The sequence below is a fragment of the Amphiprion ocellaris genome, chromosome 16 (assembly GCF_022539595.1).
Source record: "Amphiprion ocellaris isolate individual 3 ecotype Okinawa chromosome 16, ASM2253959v1, whole genome shotgun sequence".
Lineage (NCBI taxonomy): Eukaryota > Metazoa > Chordata > Actinopteri > Pomacentridae > Amphiprion > Amphiprion ocellaris.
In genome coordinates, this window is record NC_072781.1 from 10,229,825 (window position 1) to 10,244,760 (window position 14,936).

General features: G+C 41.7%; 1 protein-coding gene across 1 annotated transcript in view; it reads left to right on the forward strand.

Annotated features, from left to right (window-relative positions):
- LOC111564399 (semaphorin-4G-like) overlaps positions 1–14,358 on the forward strand; it is a 28,339-nt gene extending 13,981 nt beyond the window's left edge. The window contains exons 4-16 of the mRNA XM_055018798.1: positions 1,046–1,108; positions 1,229–1,327; positions 1,488–1,581; positions 1,660–1,773; positions 3,282–3,436; positions 4,370–4,545; positions 6,111–6,255; positions 7,092–7,314; positions 8,482–8,597; positions 8,678–8,832; positions 9,242–9,300; positions 9,800–12,258; positions 13,440–14,358. Coding sequence (XP_054874773.1) covers positions 1,046–1,108; positions 1,229–1,327; positions 1,488–1,581; positions 1,660–1,773; positions 3,282–3,436; positions 4,370–4,545; positions 6,111–6,255; positions 7,092–7,314; positions 8,482–8,597; positions 8,678–8,832; positions 9,242–9,300; positions 9,800–10,800 — 2,400 coding nt within the window. The 3' untranslated portion in view covers positions 10,801–12,258; positions 13,440–14,358. The remainder of the gene's footprint in view (positions 1–1,045; positions 1,109–1,228; positions 1,328–1,487; positions 1,582–1,659; positions 1,774–3,281; positions 3,437–4,369; positions 4,546–6,110; positions 6,256–7,091; positions 7,315–8,481; positions 8,598–8,677; positions 8,833–9,241; positions 9,301–9,799; positions 12,259–13,439) is intronic.
- Positions 14,359–14,936: the final 578 nt, after the last annotated feature.

The window sequence follows — 14,936 nt, forward strand, 5'->3', positions numbered from 1 at the left end:
GACCAGACCATAGTTTCAGTACAGAACACATTTGCTTCTATACAAGTATAGCTTGCATTATTTATAAAGAAGACGTTGAGCTTTAATTAGGGTCTTCGTCTTTTTCATAAGTATCTCTAATGAGTTGTTTCACCTTCGTCCAAGAGGCTTCTTCAGTTCTAACTGCGTGATGGAGAGTCTCAGGTATTTATTCTCACTTTCTAATTACACGGCTAATGACCCATTAACAACCCTCATATGCCTCAAGGTGTGAATGGTTGTGAAACTGCCAGGTCACGGATGACTCAAGATGTTATTGGTTGTGAAACTTTTTGCAAAGAGATCACTGGGCTGCATTATAAGTTAATAAATAAAATAATAAAAATAAAATAAAGTTAATAAAAAAATTAAATATAAATGGTATCGAAGAACCTCTCTTCTGTTCAGGGATGGCTGTGTCAGTTTAACAAAGATGTCTTCCTTCACTCCTCCCTCAAACCATCTGTCTTCTCCATCCAGTTTCATTTCAAACATAACTCCAGGACTTGCATTTGATGAGATATCCTCATCATTACCTCTGGTAGCAACAGCTGTCACCAAATCAGCAAGAGCTGAAATCACAGCTTGATTATGATTTTGTCCTCAGCTGGTTACAACACCATAGAAACTGAAAAAAGCATCTTTGACTTGTCGTGCTGCTTTGTTTACTACCAGTTTGTTTAGTAGCTGGCGACAGATTGACATTAAACTGTTATGCTAGTTATGGTAATACAGGTTGTCCATGTCATGAGGTGTAATTTGCAGGTGTGTGTGTGTTCATTGCAACCACTCCTCTGTCTCCTGCTAAACTGTAAATGCAAATGAGCTAAGCTGACTTTCTTTGCTACAGAGGAGACAGAATTCCTAAAGTATGAATTATTAAAGCAAAAAAAAAATCATTCATCTGCTTATCCACTGTAAGATCTGTGATATTTTGCCAAAGATTTTGTGTAAGTCAGTGATATGAACTCATCCATCTCTGAGTGTTCTCCTTCAGTCTTACTGTATGTTATTTGCTGTGTTATAGATTGAGTGGGAGGCCTCCCCAAAGCAGAAACGTCTCTGCCTGCTCAAGGGAAAAGACAATAAGGTAGGCACTTAGTAGTTCTTTCAGTCTCAGCCCTTCCTCTTCATCGTTTTGTGTTTTATTCTCTCATATGTATTAATATTCATTCCTCACTGCAATATATTTTATTCCTTCTTCTTTCAGACGGAGTGTTTTAATCACATCCGCCTCCTCCAAAGGTTCAACTCAACTCATCTCTACATGTGTGGGACTCATGCCTTCAGTCCCCTCTGTGCATTCATAGTATGTCCATGCGTAACATGCACATTTCTTTCTATAGCAGTTCAAGTGCAATATTACATGCTGTGTTTACTGAATACGTTTTGAAATCCCTATATATTTTAAAATTTCAAGTTGAACCTACGTGTTTTATCTCATTACCCAAATGTCATTCTCTGCGTAGGATGAGGAGAGGTTTGTTATTTCATCTCAGCCTGAAGAGGGCAAAGACAAATGTCCCTATGGCCCATCGACAGGTTACACTGCCCTCATTATAGGTAAGCTGGTCTAAAAACAGTTGCCAGTCACTTCCATTTAACAACTGAAACACCTGACAAACCGCGTCTTTCCTTCAGACCAGCAGATATATACGGCTTCCCAGTATGAGTTTAGGAGCTTTCCAGATATCCGCCGCAACTCTCCATCTCCCACACTAAAGACAGAAGATGCTCCCACGCGCTGGCTGAACGGTGAGTTACTCTCCCAGGATGATAAAAGCTCTTTTATATGATGTTTGTAGGTTTGGTGGGAGAGTGAGATAACTTCAGGTTATCCTCAGCAACTTACACACTGCTTCAGCTTCAGTGGATCAATAATGCATTAACTTTCTTTACACCTACTACTGATTGCTCCAGTAATTCTTAAAACAATACGGCTTAGATTTCCCTGAACTGACATCTGTTTTTTTTAGTCCCAGTCTGTCACTTCAACACTTGCAGAATGAAATAAAACACCAACTGCTGCACAGATTGTCATGACATTTTGTACAGACAGTTTTACAATTTAATTTAGCAGACACTTTCATCCAAAGCGACGTACATCTGAGAGTAAACATTCATGGTTTTCAAGGCAATGCTCCTTAACAACTTTAGTCATCCCCTGACGTTTCCTTTAACACCACCATGAGGTTGACATATGTGATTTTGAATGAAATATTGTAACAATTGGAGTGATTCATAGGCATTCATATTATTAGGATTATTAGGATGAATTGTGATTCTTTGGTAATTCCCTGACTTTTTAACAAGTGTTGTGGTATTAACACCAGTATCAGGTCAGAATCCTTTTTTTTTATATTGAGAACATCCTCTCTTTGTTATCCTGAGCAGTTGTGAGATAGTTTTATAGAAGATAACATACATAAAGATGTGTTAGCTCAACAGTATCCACAAAGCATCCTGAGAATATTGCAGTCAAAATTTCCTACCTTTAATATACCACTTTACAGAAAACCATGCAAAAAACATTTTTCAAATGACAGTTCCAGATTGTTCTTCCTTGTTTATCAGGTAACATCGTCTGACAACATCCTCAAATTTGCAGTTAAAATGTCATGTCGTAGTTACCTTTTTATCTCACAGGAACATACTTTAATGATAAACATCCTTAAAATGTTATTTGAATAAAAATGTAATCTAAAACAGTATCAGAACTTGTAGGTAATATTGTGGGAACATTCCTTGCTCGCTGTGTGCATACAGCATATAGCTTGCTGCATAGGTGTACCTAAGAATAGCTTCACAGAACCAATAGCATGACTGTGTGTCATAGTCCTGCCACAGACTCCTCTAAAAATGCAGTTTTGAGTTGAAATGATTTAAAAACTTATTAAAATGCTCTGCTCTCTCTGATGTTTCACAGCTTATTAAAGCATGTAATCATCTTCCGCTTCACCTTTTGCTTTCAGCATATGTCCTGTACCACTAGTGGTGCCATGTCTTTCCCCTTCGTATTAAAAATATGCAGCTGCTCGGTACAAAATCTTCACTGGCAGCTGCCTTTGTTCTGACTTTGTTTTTGTTTTGGCAAGATGCTACAGGTGGAATATTAGGGGGTTGACAAGACACTTGCAATACTGACTTTCATGGTATTAAAGGTTCATGCTATTCAGCTAATTGCTTCACATGAGGTGAAAAAGACTTTTATCCAACAAGAAAAAAGCACAGTGTGAGTCAATTTTTCTTTCTCCCCTTTGCAGAGGCAGACTTCGTGGGTTCAGCACTTGTGAAGGAGAGTTTGGGCAGCAGCACTGGCGATGACGATAAGATCTACTTCTTCTTCACCGAGACGAGCCAAGAACAGACAACAACCTACAGCCGCAGCAGGGTGGCTCGAGTAGCTCGGGTTTGTAAGGTGAGCGCAGATTAAAGAGAGATGCAGGAGACATTTTGCAACCAGGAGTGAAACCTTCCATCAGGCTAGAATGAGCGAAGGCTTCGTTGATGATAGGAGAGGGCACTGTAATAGATGAGGAGCTGGATGGGGAATGCATTTGGAACAAGGTCCCATTGTAATTAGAGGAGCAGACTGTGCAGCTGATGAATTGGTTGCTGAGTCAGTGTGGCTCAGAGTGAAAGGGATGGATGGCTGCAGGTGAGACACAGACTGTTTAGCATCCGCCGCTGCCTGAAATGTGAATGATTTACATCTCCTACTGCCCAGGAAGAAGTTGAAAATGGCAAGAGCCAGCTGTACAGTGTTATAACCTTGTTGTTTTCTCCCCCTTAAAATGAAGCCCGTTCACAAACACTCTCTTTGAAAGCATGGCGGCATATTTGTGTTTTCATCTTTATAGAAATGCCTTGTGGCGGCGTATGTGACATTTGCATTTTGCCACAGGCTGAATACATTTCTAAGTTCAAATCAAAAGGCAAGATGATGTTATTTGTTTGGTTTCCAAAAGAACTGTGGCCTTGAGTCAAGTTTTCCCCACTGTGAAGTTGTCAAAACATTTTTTTCAATCATGAATGGAAGTTGAGATGTGTTTTCATGGGTTGTTTGTGTGGCTGTCACTTCCACTTAGAAGCTCACTGCACAGCGAGTGCAAACACACACTCACACAAACCTGTAGATTGCAGAGGGGAGTCTTACCTATGGGAAGCCATAACCTTATTGAATATATCGTTATTGCTTTCCCTCACCATCTGTTGTGCTCTTCAGGAGGTTCACATCCTCTTGTGTGCCAGCCTGAGCCAAAATCTGTTTTTCCTTTACTCAGGTTCTTACCTCATGTAACCCTCTCTCCCTCCCTCCTCCTCCTCCTCTCCTCCCCCTCTCTTTCCTCAGGGCGACCGAGGAGGCCATTTAACCCTCCAGAAACGCTGGACATCGTTCCTCAAGACCAGGTTGACTTGTTCCCTGCCCGAGTACGACTTCCACTTCAACATGCTGCGCAGCGTGTTTGTTATGCCTGGACGCACGCCGCAGGACACGCTCTTCTACGGCATCTTCGGCCTGGAGTGGTGAGTGGGAATCTGTGTGTTTTCAAGATCTCTGGCTGACGGGGGCTTTGAGGATGCAAATGTAAATGAGCGAGACACAGATGAAAGGCAGCGATCGATACATTAAGACAATCGAAGAAGACAGGAAGGGACGAGATGAAAGAGGAGGGAAACAAAGCCCAAAGAACCTCTTTATCCAAACGATGTGAAAAGAAGTTGACTGGTGGAGTTTTACAGAAGTCTAAGGAGAGAATATTAATTAAAAATGCAGATTTACATGGCCTTTGGAAAGTTGCAATCAAGATTTCACTTGTTCATTTAGTGAAACCTGTGATTACTATGGCAACAGCAAGTGGATTAATACAACAGCATATACTCATTTAGCAACTGGTGTCTCTATTTGCAACACTACCAAGATATATTGTTTTAACAAGGAAATTGGTTAAAAATAATAAGTTGATTACTGCAGACTATAGCTCTTAAACTAACAGCTCACTGTTGCTGCTCTTTAAATGGATTTAAAATGGTTACCAAAGTAATTTATTACTTTATGTCTTTATATCTTCACAATAATGGTTAACTAATGTTTCACAATCAAACCCTCCCTTTGCCTTTCCTTGACAGTTCAGTAGTTTTACTGTAAAGCAGCAGCAGGATGTGTTTGGTGTCCATAAGCAGTTACTCAGCGCAGCTGTTATGTGCATTCATGTTTTCCTGTGTATCACCCATAAGGAAAAATGACTTTAAAGTGTGATATGTGAAGAAATCAAATGACTACTGAAGGAAAATATGCCAACCATAGATTGCAATAATAAACTGAGGTTCAATGTCTTTATTAAAACATTAAAGGTTCTTTGTAGAAAATACAAACTGGTGAGATATTAAAGGAAAAATTAAGTGTGTAAGTAATAAATCACTGTTCTGCCGAAAGATATTCCCTCATTTGGTGTTTGGATGATGCCAATGTGGAGCGATGTCTAACCAAATTTCGTTGAAAAGATCCCTCCGATCGGGATAGAAATGTTTTATCATAGAATAAAAGTGATTACTATGAAGAACTTAGTATTGATATTCTGTAAGCCTTCTCTCTGAAGGGATAATTAGACTCAAACTATGCCACCAAAATTCCCACCACAGCATAACAAAGTCACCAGACCTCCTCACTGCAGGGGTCAACATTTCAAGTTTTATGCCAAAGCACAATACTTCACAAAGTAGAAAATGTAAACAATCTTTAGCATTTTTGTTCTGTTTGGATGCTGCTGTCTCGTCCAGCTCCTCATCTCCTTTCTCTTATCTCAGCTCTTTTTACACCTCTCTGAAACCATTTTGTTCTCTCCTCCTTCCCCCCACTCCTCTCTGAGATGTATGACTTCTAATCAGTTCATACTGTCTCTGTCAGTGTTTGAACCCTCCCCCCTCCTCCCGTGCTTCCCTCCCGTTTGTCTCTTTCCATCGCTTTGACTAGGTGAGCCACTGATCTACTGTACTGCTACTGCTGTCACTATGGCAACCCTGGGTTTAGTGCTGTTATTGTTCGTGGTTTGTGCTCTGGTCTTTCTCACTGTGCGGGTTGATGTCTGTAGGAAAAACGTGAAGGCATCTGCAGTGTGTCGGTTCTCTCTGCCTGAAGTCCAAGAGGCCTTTCAAGGACCCTACATGGAGAACCAGGACTCTGGCTCTAAGTGGAAGGAATACACTGGAAAGATCCCTGAACCTCGACCTGGAACGGTAAACACACGTCTTCACATGCAGGCAGCACAGCCTCTTAAACATGAGATGAAGCAAAGAAATGACGTCTCCCTCGGCTTCAACCTCCAAGTAGAAACTCAAATAGAGAGGAGATGGAACTGATCCAAAGTGAAGAAGGGAGGAAGCTCAGGAAAAGATGGAGGGAAAGTGATAGGGAAGATGAGTGGCAGCCTCAAGCAGGAGGCTCAAAATACAACCAGCTTATGTCACTGAAACACATTTCCATGGCGATTAGCTCCAGCTTGTAGCTTTGGCGACAATGGCTTAGTGCAACCGCCAGGGCCGTGGCATCACCAGCAGGAGCAGACATTATCCACTGCAGTGTCACTTCAACACTTTGTAGGACTTAATTTTAACTTTGCTATTAAATGGAAAAGTAGAAATGGTCAAGGCTTTTAACTTGTGAGCGTGAAAGCCTCTTAGTGGACTCGGCTGAAGTCATTTGAAAAGGACAAAGATAGAAAGCAAAGTTGTTCCTTAGTCAGGTGTAGAGAGAGCTGAGTCGCCTGCATGTCAGCACAAGTTGGCTGTCGAACTCACATAGACTCATTGTAATCTAAATGAAAAGTCGCATTTTCCCCAGACACTGTCTTCCACAGGCTCGCATTTTCTTCTTGATCCTCTAGTTTTCCCAGCAGACCGTCTCACTAAGCCTCATGACATCCTCCCAGCCTTCCAGTCTTGGCCTCTATTTAAAGACAAGTTTATAACAAATGAGCCAAAAAATATCTCTTTTTCCCTGCAGCCCACATCATGCCTTGTTACTAGCTCATCATCCCACCTCTTGTCGCTCACTTTGGCTTTTATTCCGACAGTGTATCACTGATGCGCTGAGGGCCAGGGGCGTCAACGTCTCCACCTCCCTGCCTGATGATGTACTGGATTTTGTGAGGAGGCATCCTCTGATGTCCCAGCAGGTGCAACCTTCAGACAGACGCCCCCTTTTGTTCAGGAGGACCACAGACTACACACAGATGGCTGTACACATGATGCAAGGATTAGATGGACAAACCTACCATGTGTTATACATGGGCACAGGTGTGTATGAATTCATATCCAGTATTAATTGTGCAATCTGGGGAGTATTGTGACATTTTTGGAAGTATTCATTGTCTTAACTGATACCATTCTCATGTATGTACTCTAAATATGAAGTTATTGCACAGCTGGGAGAGAGTTAGTTTAGTATAAAGACTGCAAATGAAAAGACTGGCTAATTCTAAAATTAACAAAATCTGCCAAAAAAAAATGGATTTATGAGGGGTTATGTTTTGGACTGTTGTGACAGCTACACTGTTTGTCAGAAACAAAAACTGCAAAAACAGATGGGCTCGTCAGTCCTCAAACCATCTGTGATGTGCCAATCCGTCAGAAAATAACCAAATATAAGCTTAAAATTGTGATATTTATCTTACCAGATTCTGTAAAAAATAAAAAATTCTGTACTCCTCAGCAAGCCATAACTGGCTCAGCTGTGCCCAACAGTTACATAACAAATATTTAGGGACTCTTGGGCTGAATTGCAGGCTGTGTTTACACAAAGCAGATAGTAAACAGATGTACAAGCAAATTACAAATCTAAGTAGCCATGTGTCTTTAGTATCTACAGCCACCATTTTTCCAATATTGGTGAAACCTGTGGGCATGTTGAAAATGCATTTTTTTATGATTTATGATACAGTAACCATGTCATAATTACCAAAAAACTTGTTTGAGTTTTCTCTGATACAAGATTCTGTTTCAATTGAGGTGCAAGACTTTATATATTGCTGTAAAAAATGAGTCCTAAGTAGGGAAAAATGTGACAACAGCAAGAAAATGCCCAGAAACTACTCAAGGTTCAGAGGGTTAGGAGGCTCTTCCACAAATGCAAGTTGCAAATCTGCAAGATAACAAAACAAAAATAATGTGCATCTTGCTGTTGCGACACTCTATATCTTAGATTCCTGAAACTTTGTGAAGTCACTTGCACTCAGCAATGTTGTCACAATGATAAGAACTAAAGGCAAATAAGAGGATAGTTTCAAGTTTTTGTAAGATTGCTTACTGTAATGAATAATAATAAAAAGTTCCGTTAAAGGTTGGATATCAATCTAAAAAAAACATTTCAGACAGACGTGCATTTCATTCAGCTTGTAGTGCAGACTACTTTGTGTTTGCGTGGTGTTTTAGTTCTAACATTTGTCCTTTTTATGTGTCACCCAGATGACGGCTGGTTACACAAAGCCGTGGAAATCAAAGGTCAGCTGCACATTATAGAGGAGCTTCAACTGTTTGAAGAAGCACAGCCTGTTAGCCATCTGCTGATATCTGAAAAACAGGTAGCATGTCTCACCATCACACACACAAATTTCATGAATAGTCTGTCCTGGAGTATTTAAATCTTCTCTCTCTCCTATAGATGAGTGTGTACATGGGCTCTCCATCCGGTGTGGTTCAGCTGCCCCTCTCTAACTGTCGCAGATATACTTCCTGCTATGACTGCATCTTTGCCAGGGACCCTCACTGTGCCTGGAACGGAGCAGAGTGCGTGGACGTAATGAAACGTGCAGACAGGTGAGTGTGTGTTTGTGTGTGGTCGAGTCAGGCGATTAAAGCGCTGCAGGTGCCCTTTTGAGTGTTTGATTTCAGTAACCTCAAGTATCACCGTGCCCTGACACAGTGTCAGCTCTCAGAACTGTTGCGTAACAACAATGCTGGCAGAAACTTGACGCTGCCTGTGATAGTAAACATAGCGTGCAGCTGTGTGCTTCGAGTGTACTGATTAATCCTGACAGATACGCTTAGTCAGTGGAAAACAGTTATAGAAGGAATACATGATAGGAGAGATATGAATAGATCAGAAGGAACTGAACTTGAAATAGGAAAAAATAGATTATACATTATAAATACAGGTTGTTTTTTTGTTGTTGTTGTTCGAGTGACAAACCAATTTACTTATTGTTATGTTTTCTCACTTTTTCAGATCCACTTTAATCCAGGACGTCCAGCATGGCAGCATAGGATGTGAGAACACACAAGATGGTATGCAAAAATCTCATGTGCTGCTTGAAAAACTTTGCTTTTAATACATGAAAGGGATATTAAAAATAGAGAACATTAGCAAAGACTCAAAAGATGCATAGCTGTCATCAGATGGCATGAAGGCCTCTTTAAAAGTTGATTATGCGCACTGTGTTGGCAAAATCCTCTCCTCCCTTCTTTAATCACATTGTTGCCACCTCTGGAGGGAAATCTGTTTGATATTCAAGGCAGGCAAATGCCTTCTCTCACTTCTCAATTTCAATCTGATAAAATGTAGCATCGTCTGCCCCCTCGTTCTCGCTCAGTGCGAGGTAATATGACGGCAGGAATTAAAGATTTGCAATTGGAGTTCATGCCTCAGTAACTCTGGACAGGCTTTGATAAATTTAATCGAAGGAATTAACATATGTAATGTGTGAGAGGCTAAGTTGTGAGTTTCCTTGTGAAATTAGACTTTTCTCTCTGTGTTTTCAAACACTTGGGTTTGCTGGTGTTGCAGATGTTGTCCAGCGGAGCCGCTCGGTGCGTGTTGGTGATGACGTTTTGCTGCAGTGCGAGCTCAGCTCTAATCTGGCAACGCCGCTCTGGACTCTGGACGGCGATGAGGTGCAGGGATACGACCTCAACTCCGGCTTCAGAACGGGCACCGACGGCCTGCTGATCATCGAGGCCCGGCAGGACCAGAGCGGTCTGTACACCTGCCACGCCGTCGAGAACAGCATCGAGGTGGCCATAGTCACCTACAATGTCACCATCCGCCTGGACCTGCCCCCTCCCCCACCTGTTGAGCCAACTCGCGATGCTTACACAATGTTCGCCACCCTACCAGGACCCACTGAGCTTTCCTCCTCCAAGAGGCCCTTTGTGGCACCTCTCCTCACCCACACAGAGCTACTCTCCTCCAGGAACATGGAGGCCTTGTACCTGTCCCTCATCACCATCCTCGGAGGCCTGTGTGTGGTCCTCACTGTCGTTCTCATCTACGTGGGCTTCTGTTTGCGAGTCGGCAACAGAGGAAAGTACTCATTGCGTGCGGCGGCTGCAGCCTACCCAAACACTAAGAGTCACAGCAAGAACAGAAAACAGCACAGAAGCTCCTCCCATATGGAGCTGAAGACAATATCAAGTCACTGTAATGGCAACGGCATTTGTAACGGAGGTTCAAAGCTGCATAACGGCAACATCCAGGATGGAGGCTTCCTGCAGATCGTCCCCGGTGAGGGTCACTCTTCACCCAACAAGGAGCCTCCTCCCCCAGCCCCGCCTCTTCCTCCCACATCGCAGCTTTCCTCTCCGGGATGCGACTTCCCCAACGGGCTGTCGGCGACGCTGCCCAGCGTCCTGAGGAGGATGAACGGGAACAGTTATGTACTGCTGAGGCAGAGTGACTCTGAAAACACGTCACCGCTCTGCCACTCCTTCGCCGAGGAGCTCAACAAGATCTTAGAGAAGAGGAAACGCACTCAGCTGCTGCCCAGGCCGGACGAGAGCTCCGTGTAGAGAGGTGTAGCTCCCCCATGTAGTGGGTGGACTGCTGTGTTCTTACTTGGTGCCTGTCACATGACTCACTATTGTTGTGGACTAAAGCAACAAAAGAGTCTTATCTTCATTATTTACTTTAGATTTTTTTTTGTCCACATTGAGACATTCCTGCTTTTTTAACCATTGATCCTGAATTTCCAAACTATTTCCCAACACATAACAAATGAGAAATCCCAGTGAAGGGCCAAGCACAAACCAGGATAAAGTGTAATCTACCTCACCTCGATACTGCCCACACGAACATGTGCAGCCAGACTGTGGTCTGATCTGAGCATCAGGGCTGAAATCTCAGCCCCCAAAAGATCTCTGATCCCCAAAGAACAAAGCAAGATAGACAGACTCCAACAAGGAGAGGAGCTGCACAGGAATATAAATACATGTGAAGAGTATTCAGACTGGGGTGCAGCTAGCCAAAGCTTGTTTGCACCGACAAGTGCACAGATGGCCTATGCATTTTTAAAACATGACATTCACTCAGTATGAATAGGGACGGGGTGGGCAAGGGAATGTGGTTTGTTTTCACTTTTTAAATGGACTTAACCAACAGAAAAGAAGTAACTCATGACTGCACATAACACTTTACACCAGCCATAAATGAGAAATGGTGAACTAATCATTATTTAATACTACTATTAATCTTATTAAATCAATGATATATTTCTTAATTTATTACATTGCTTTATATTAATCATAATTTACCTTGTTTAATTATTAATGATCATATTAAATTCATATAATCATATATAATATATATGGTGCCAAAATGGTTAAAAAAAAAACGTTTGCTGGTAAGCATTTAGTATGTAGGTTAAAATATTTGCAAGCAGAAATGAGAATTGCTGTATTGTTATTAGAGCCCTAATTAAAGTCGTGGCTGAGGCTCTCAATTCTTCATAAATTGTTAAATATTGCCTGATGTGTGGGCCTTCATAATAATCTTCAGCTCATGTCTACTAATTCCTACAGGTGGGTAACACCAAAGCATAAATTAACATTATAAGGATCTATTATGTATAAAATTCACAATATATTAAAAAATACAAAAAGGTAATACGTTAATGAAACCTTTAAATAATTGAAAGAGTATTAAATAGTGATTATTTCACCGAGTATTGATAGATAACTTGCGTCAGTATTGATTTTAATGCACTTTAAATATCAGTTTTAAAGCGCGTTGGAAACGTTGATGGACTCTATAGTGCCAGAAGAAGTTTCTGCCCTTTTCTCAGTTTGAGGAGCTGCAACTGTGGAGGCTGCAGCTGTGTCTGCTGGACCTTGTTTACCGCAATGGATCAGAAGAGAAAACACTGACTGTGTCTCAGCTGAGCCTGAATCCACCACTGAGTGACGCCCTGCATGGGATCATAACACAGAATGACAGCCTGCGGGGCCAAGCGAGCGCCAGGAGCATCCAAGGTTAATAGTTTTTATGTCTTAACAACACGCTTCCTGTACAGGCACTTTGCCAAACAAGCACTTAAAGATATGGATCATGGAGTCTGAGTCCATGCAAGACGTACTGAGAAAACACTGGCTTTACATTTACATTTACAGCTAGTTGATCTGGCAGCTGGGTTGTTTGTTGTTTGTTGAAAAGTTTCAGAGCAGAGATTCCCAAATGAAAACATCAGCGATTCATTCTCAGATACTGTCAACTCGGAGAAATTCACTTTGATGGAATGGAATAATTCATTAATAAGAGAAGTCTAATGATGGAAGATATTAAAACAAACCATGGCTAAAATCGTAGAAATCACATATTTGCGTAAAAATAATCAATACAAATTATTTCCTGTCTGTGAATAAATTACTACTAAATATTGCAGTTACGATAGGATTTAATTTAACCTGCACCACAGATTTATGTTTACATCGATTTATCTCATCAGTCTCACACTGATTGTTTTATTTTCCATATCAATCTGCTGTTGCTGCATCTTACTGTTGTTCTTCTGTCAGAGCGCAGCATTAATTAAACACTTGTCTTATGACAGGGCTGACCTCACTGGAGAAACAGAGCGAGTTAGAAATCTGTGGAGATTTACACTCCCTAACGCTCTCAAGCTACCAATTATTTTCTCATACCCTCGGGCTCAGGGTGTGGTTTTGCGTTTTATTACTGTACTTCAAGAGTAGAAACGCAAAAAACAATTCATGTTCACACCACATCCTTTTAAACATGCGTGTCGGAATCATACATTTCCACACACCGCCCTGTGTAGGTAGGTGCACATTTGATTGAATTGAACTCATCTAGGGTGCCATGGTGAGAGATACTGCAGTTTGAAAGGCATCGCGATTGAAGATCCAAGCTTTGCAGTCAGTGGCACTGATCAAAGACATAAAAGGAGACGGATGTAGCTGCACACTTCACACATTAACAGCCTTCATTAAAGCCCTTTGACCCCCTTTCAAAGCACACCACAAGGTGAACAAGGCGACAGGAGTTTTATTTGATTTGCAGTTTTTATAGCAAAAACATGTTTGAGTCCAGCTCAGGCCACATGTAGTCAGGTCTGATGCTGACTGCAAAGCTGCGACTGCGACACATTGCTGTCATTTATGCCTGAATATTTTTCTCTCTCTTTTGTTTTCAGGTCTGATGAGCACAGGTCAGTTTGAATCTGTCTTAATTTCATTCCCGGGGACACCATCGTCTCTCCCGACTGGTGTCAGATGGCAAGACTGGCTGCGAAGATGTTTTTTTAATGAGCAGTGAAATAAAATCCAGGATCATTAGTGGACAGCGAAGCCAGAAGCGAGGCTGGAGAAGGGCTACGGCATGAGAGTCTCTGCACCACCAGCTCTGCTTCCCCACAACTGGAATGAAAATTGTCGGCTGCACCGTCTTTCTGAGCAGCGTTTGTTCTTCAGACAGTAGCTCTTTGTGTGCAGAGAGCATCCTTGCCTCCGTCCGATGCAAACTTATTAGACCAAACTCAACGTATAATGATGTTTTTTTTTTCTTTTTCTGCATGTATTGTTTCTCTTTAAGTCAAGGAATAGATAGGGATCTTGACCATGAAAGTGCCAAGGTTGATGTTTAAACGATGCTATGTGAGCCTATTTTACTGTAAAACTAGAAGGGATGGATTTTTTTAAAAAGAGGCATATTTATTTGTAATTTTGTACATTGTACATTTTGGAAATTGTTGTCAATGTTGCTGTTAAAATGCCACTTGTTGGATACTCCCCCCTGACGCATAGGAGGGTCACAATTTGTCTGTGTTGCACAAAATGTGATAAATAGAAGCACGGTAGCCGAAAGCATGCAGAGGCTGCACCAGCACCACAGAAATGAATATCTATAACCTACTAATGGAAGGAAAAGTACACCAAATTACAGATAACCCTCACCTTATTCTTATTGTCCACATGATAGTTTTGATCTCCGTTTGCATGTTACATCATAGTAGTGCACACAGATAATCAGTTTCTTTTATTAACAGACTAATAAAGCAGTGGGTTCCTTCACATTTCAGTCCAGATTAATTCTAATAAAACTTTTTACTCCAACCTCTTCCTCTCTTCATCATTGCTTGTGTATATTTACAGTCTGCCTCTCAGATTTTACAAAGCGAAGGAGATGAAACAAATCTTTGCCCTTTCGAAGCTTTGCAGCAGAACCCTGGTATGTTAATGTCCGAGAAGTCAGAGCGAGTCGTTAGAGCCGGTAAATACTGTCAGGAAAAAGGAGGCGTCTGCATTGTAACTGGAAGCAGGCCCGAGTTCCTGCAGCATGGCACAGACTGGTACGGAAAATTTTTGCTGGGAGGTTGATGTCCCAGGACTGGTTGGGAGCCAACGGTGCAGCGTTGTTGACAAAACCCAATCTTACAGCACAGTGTGTCCAGTGGGGACATTAGAGGAGAAAATGTGACCTCCTTTGATAGAACAGTTCAATCTGAGACCGTGGAAGTTACCTCTCAGAAATGCCACAGGTAATGAATTCCACCCACAGATTTTTCCATCATCCGTATGACCTTTTCTCATGTTCCTGGGTGAGGAGGCAACACCCAGCTTTCAGACAATATGTCAGTTGTAATATATTACCAGCAGCACGACAAAACACCCATAAATAGGACTGCCGTGTC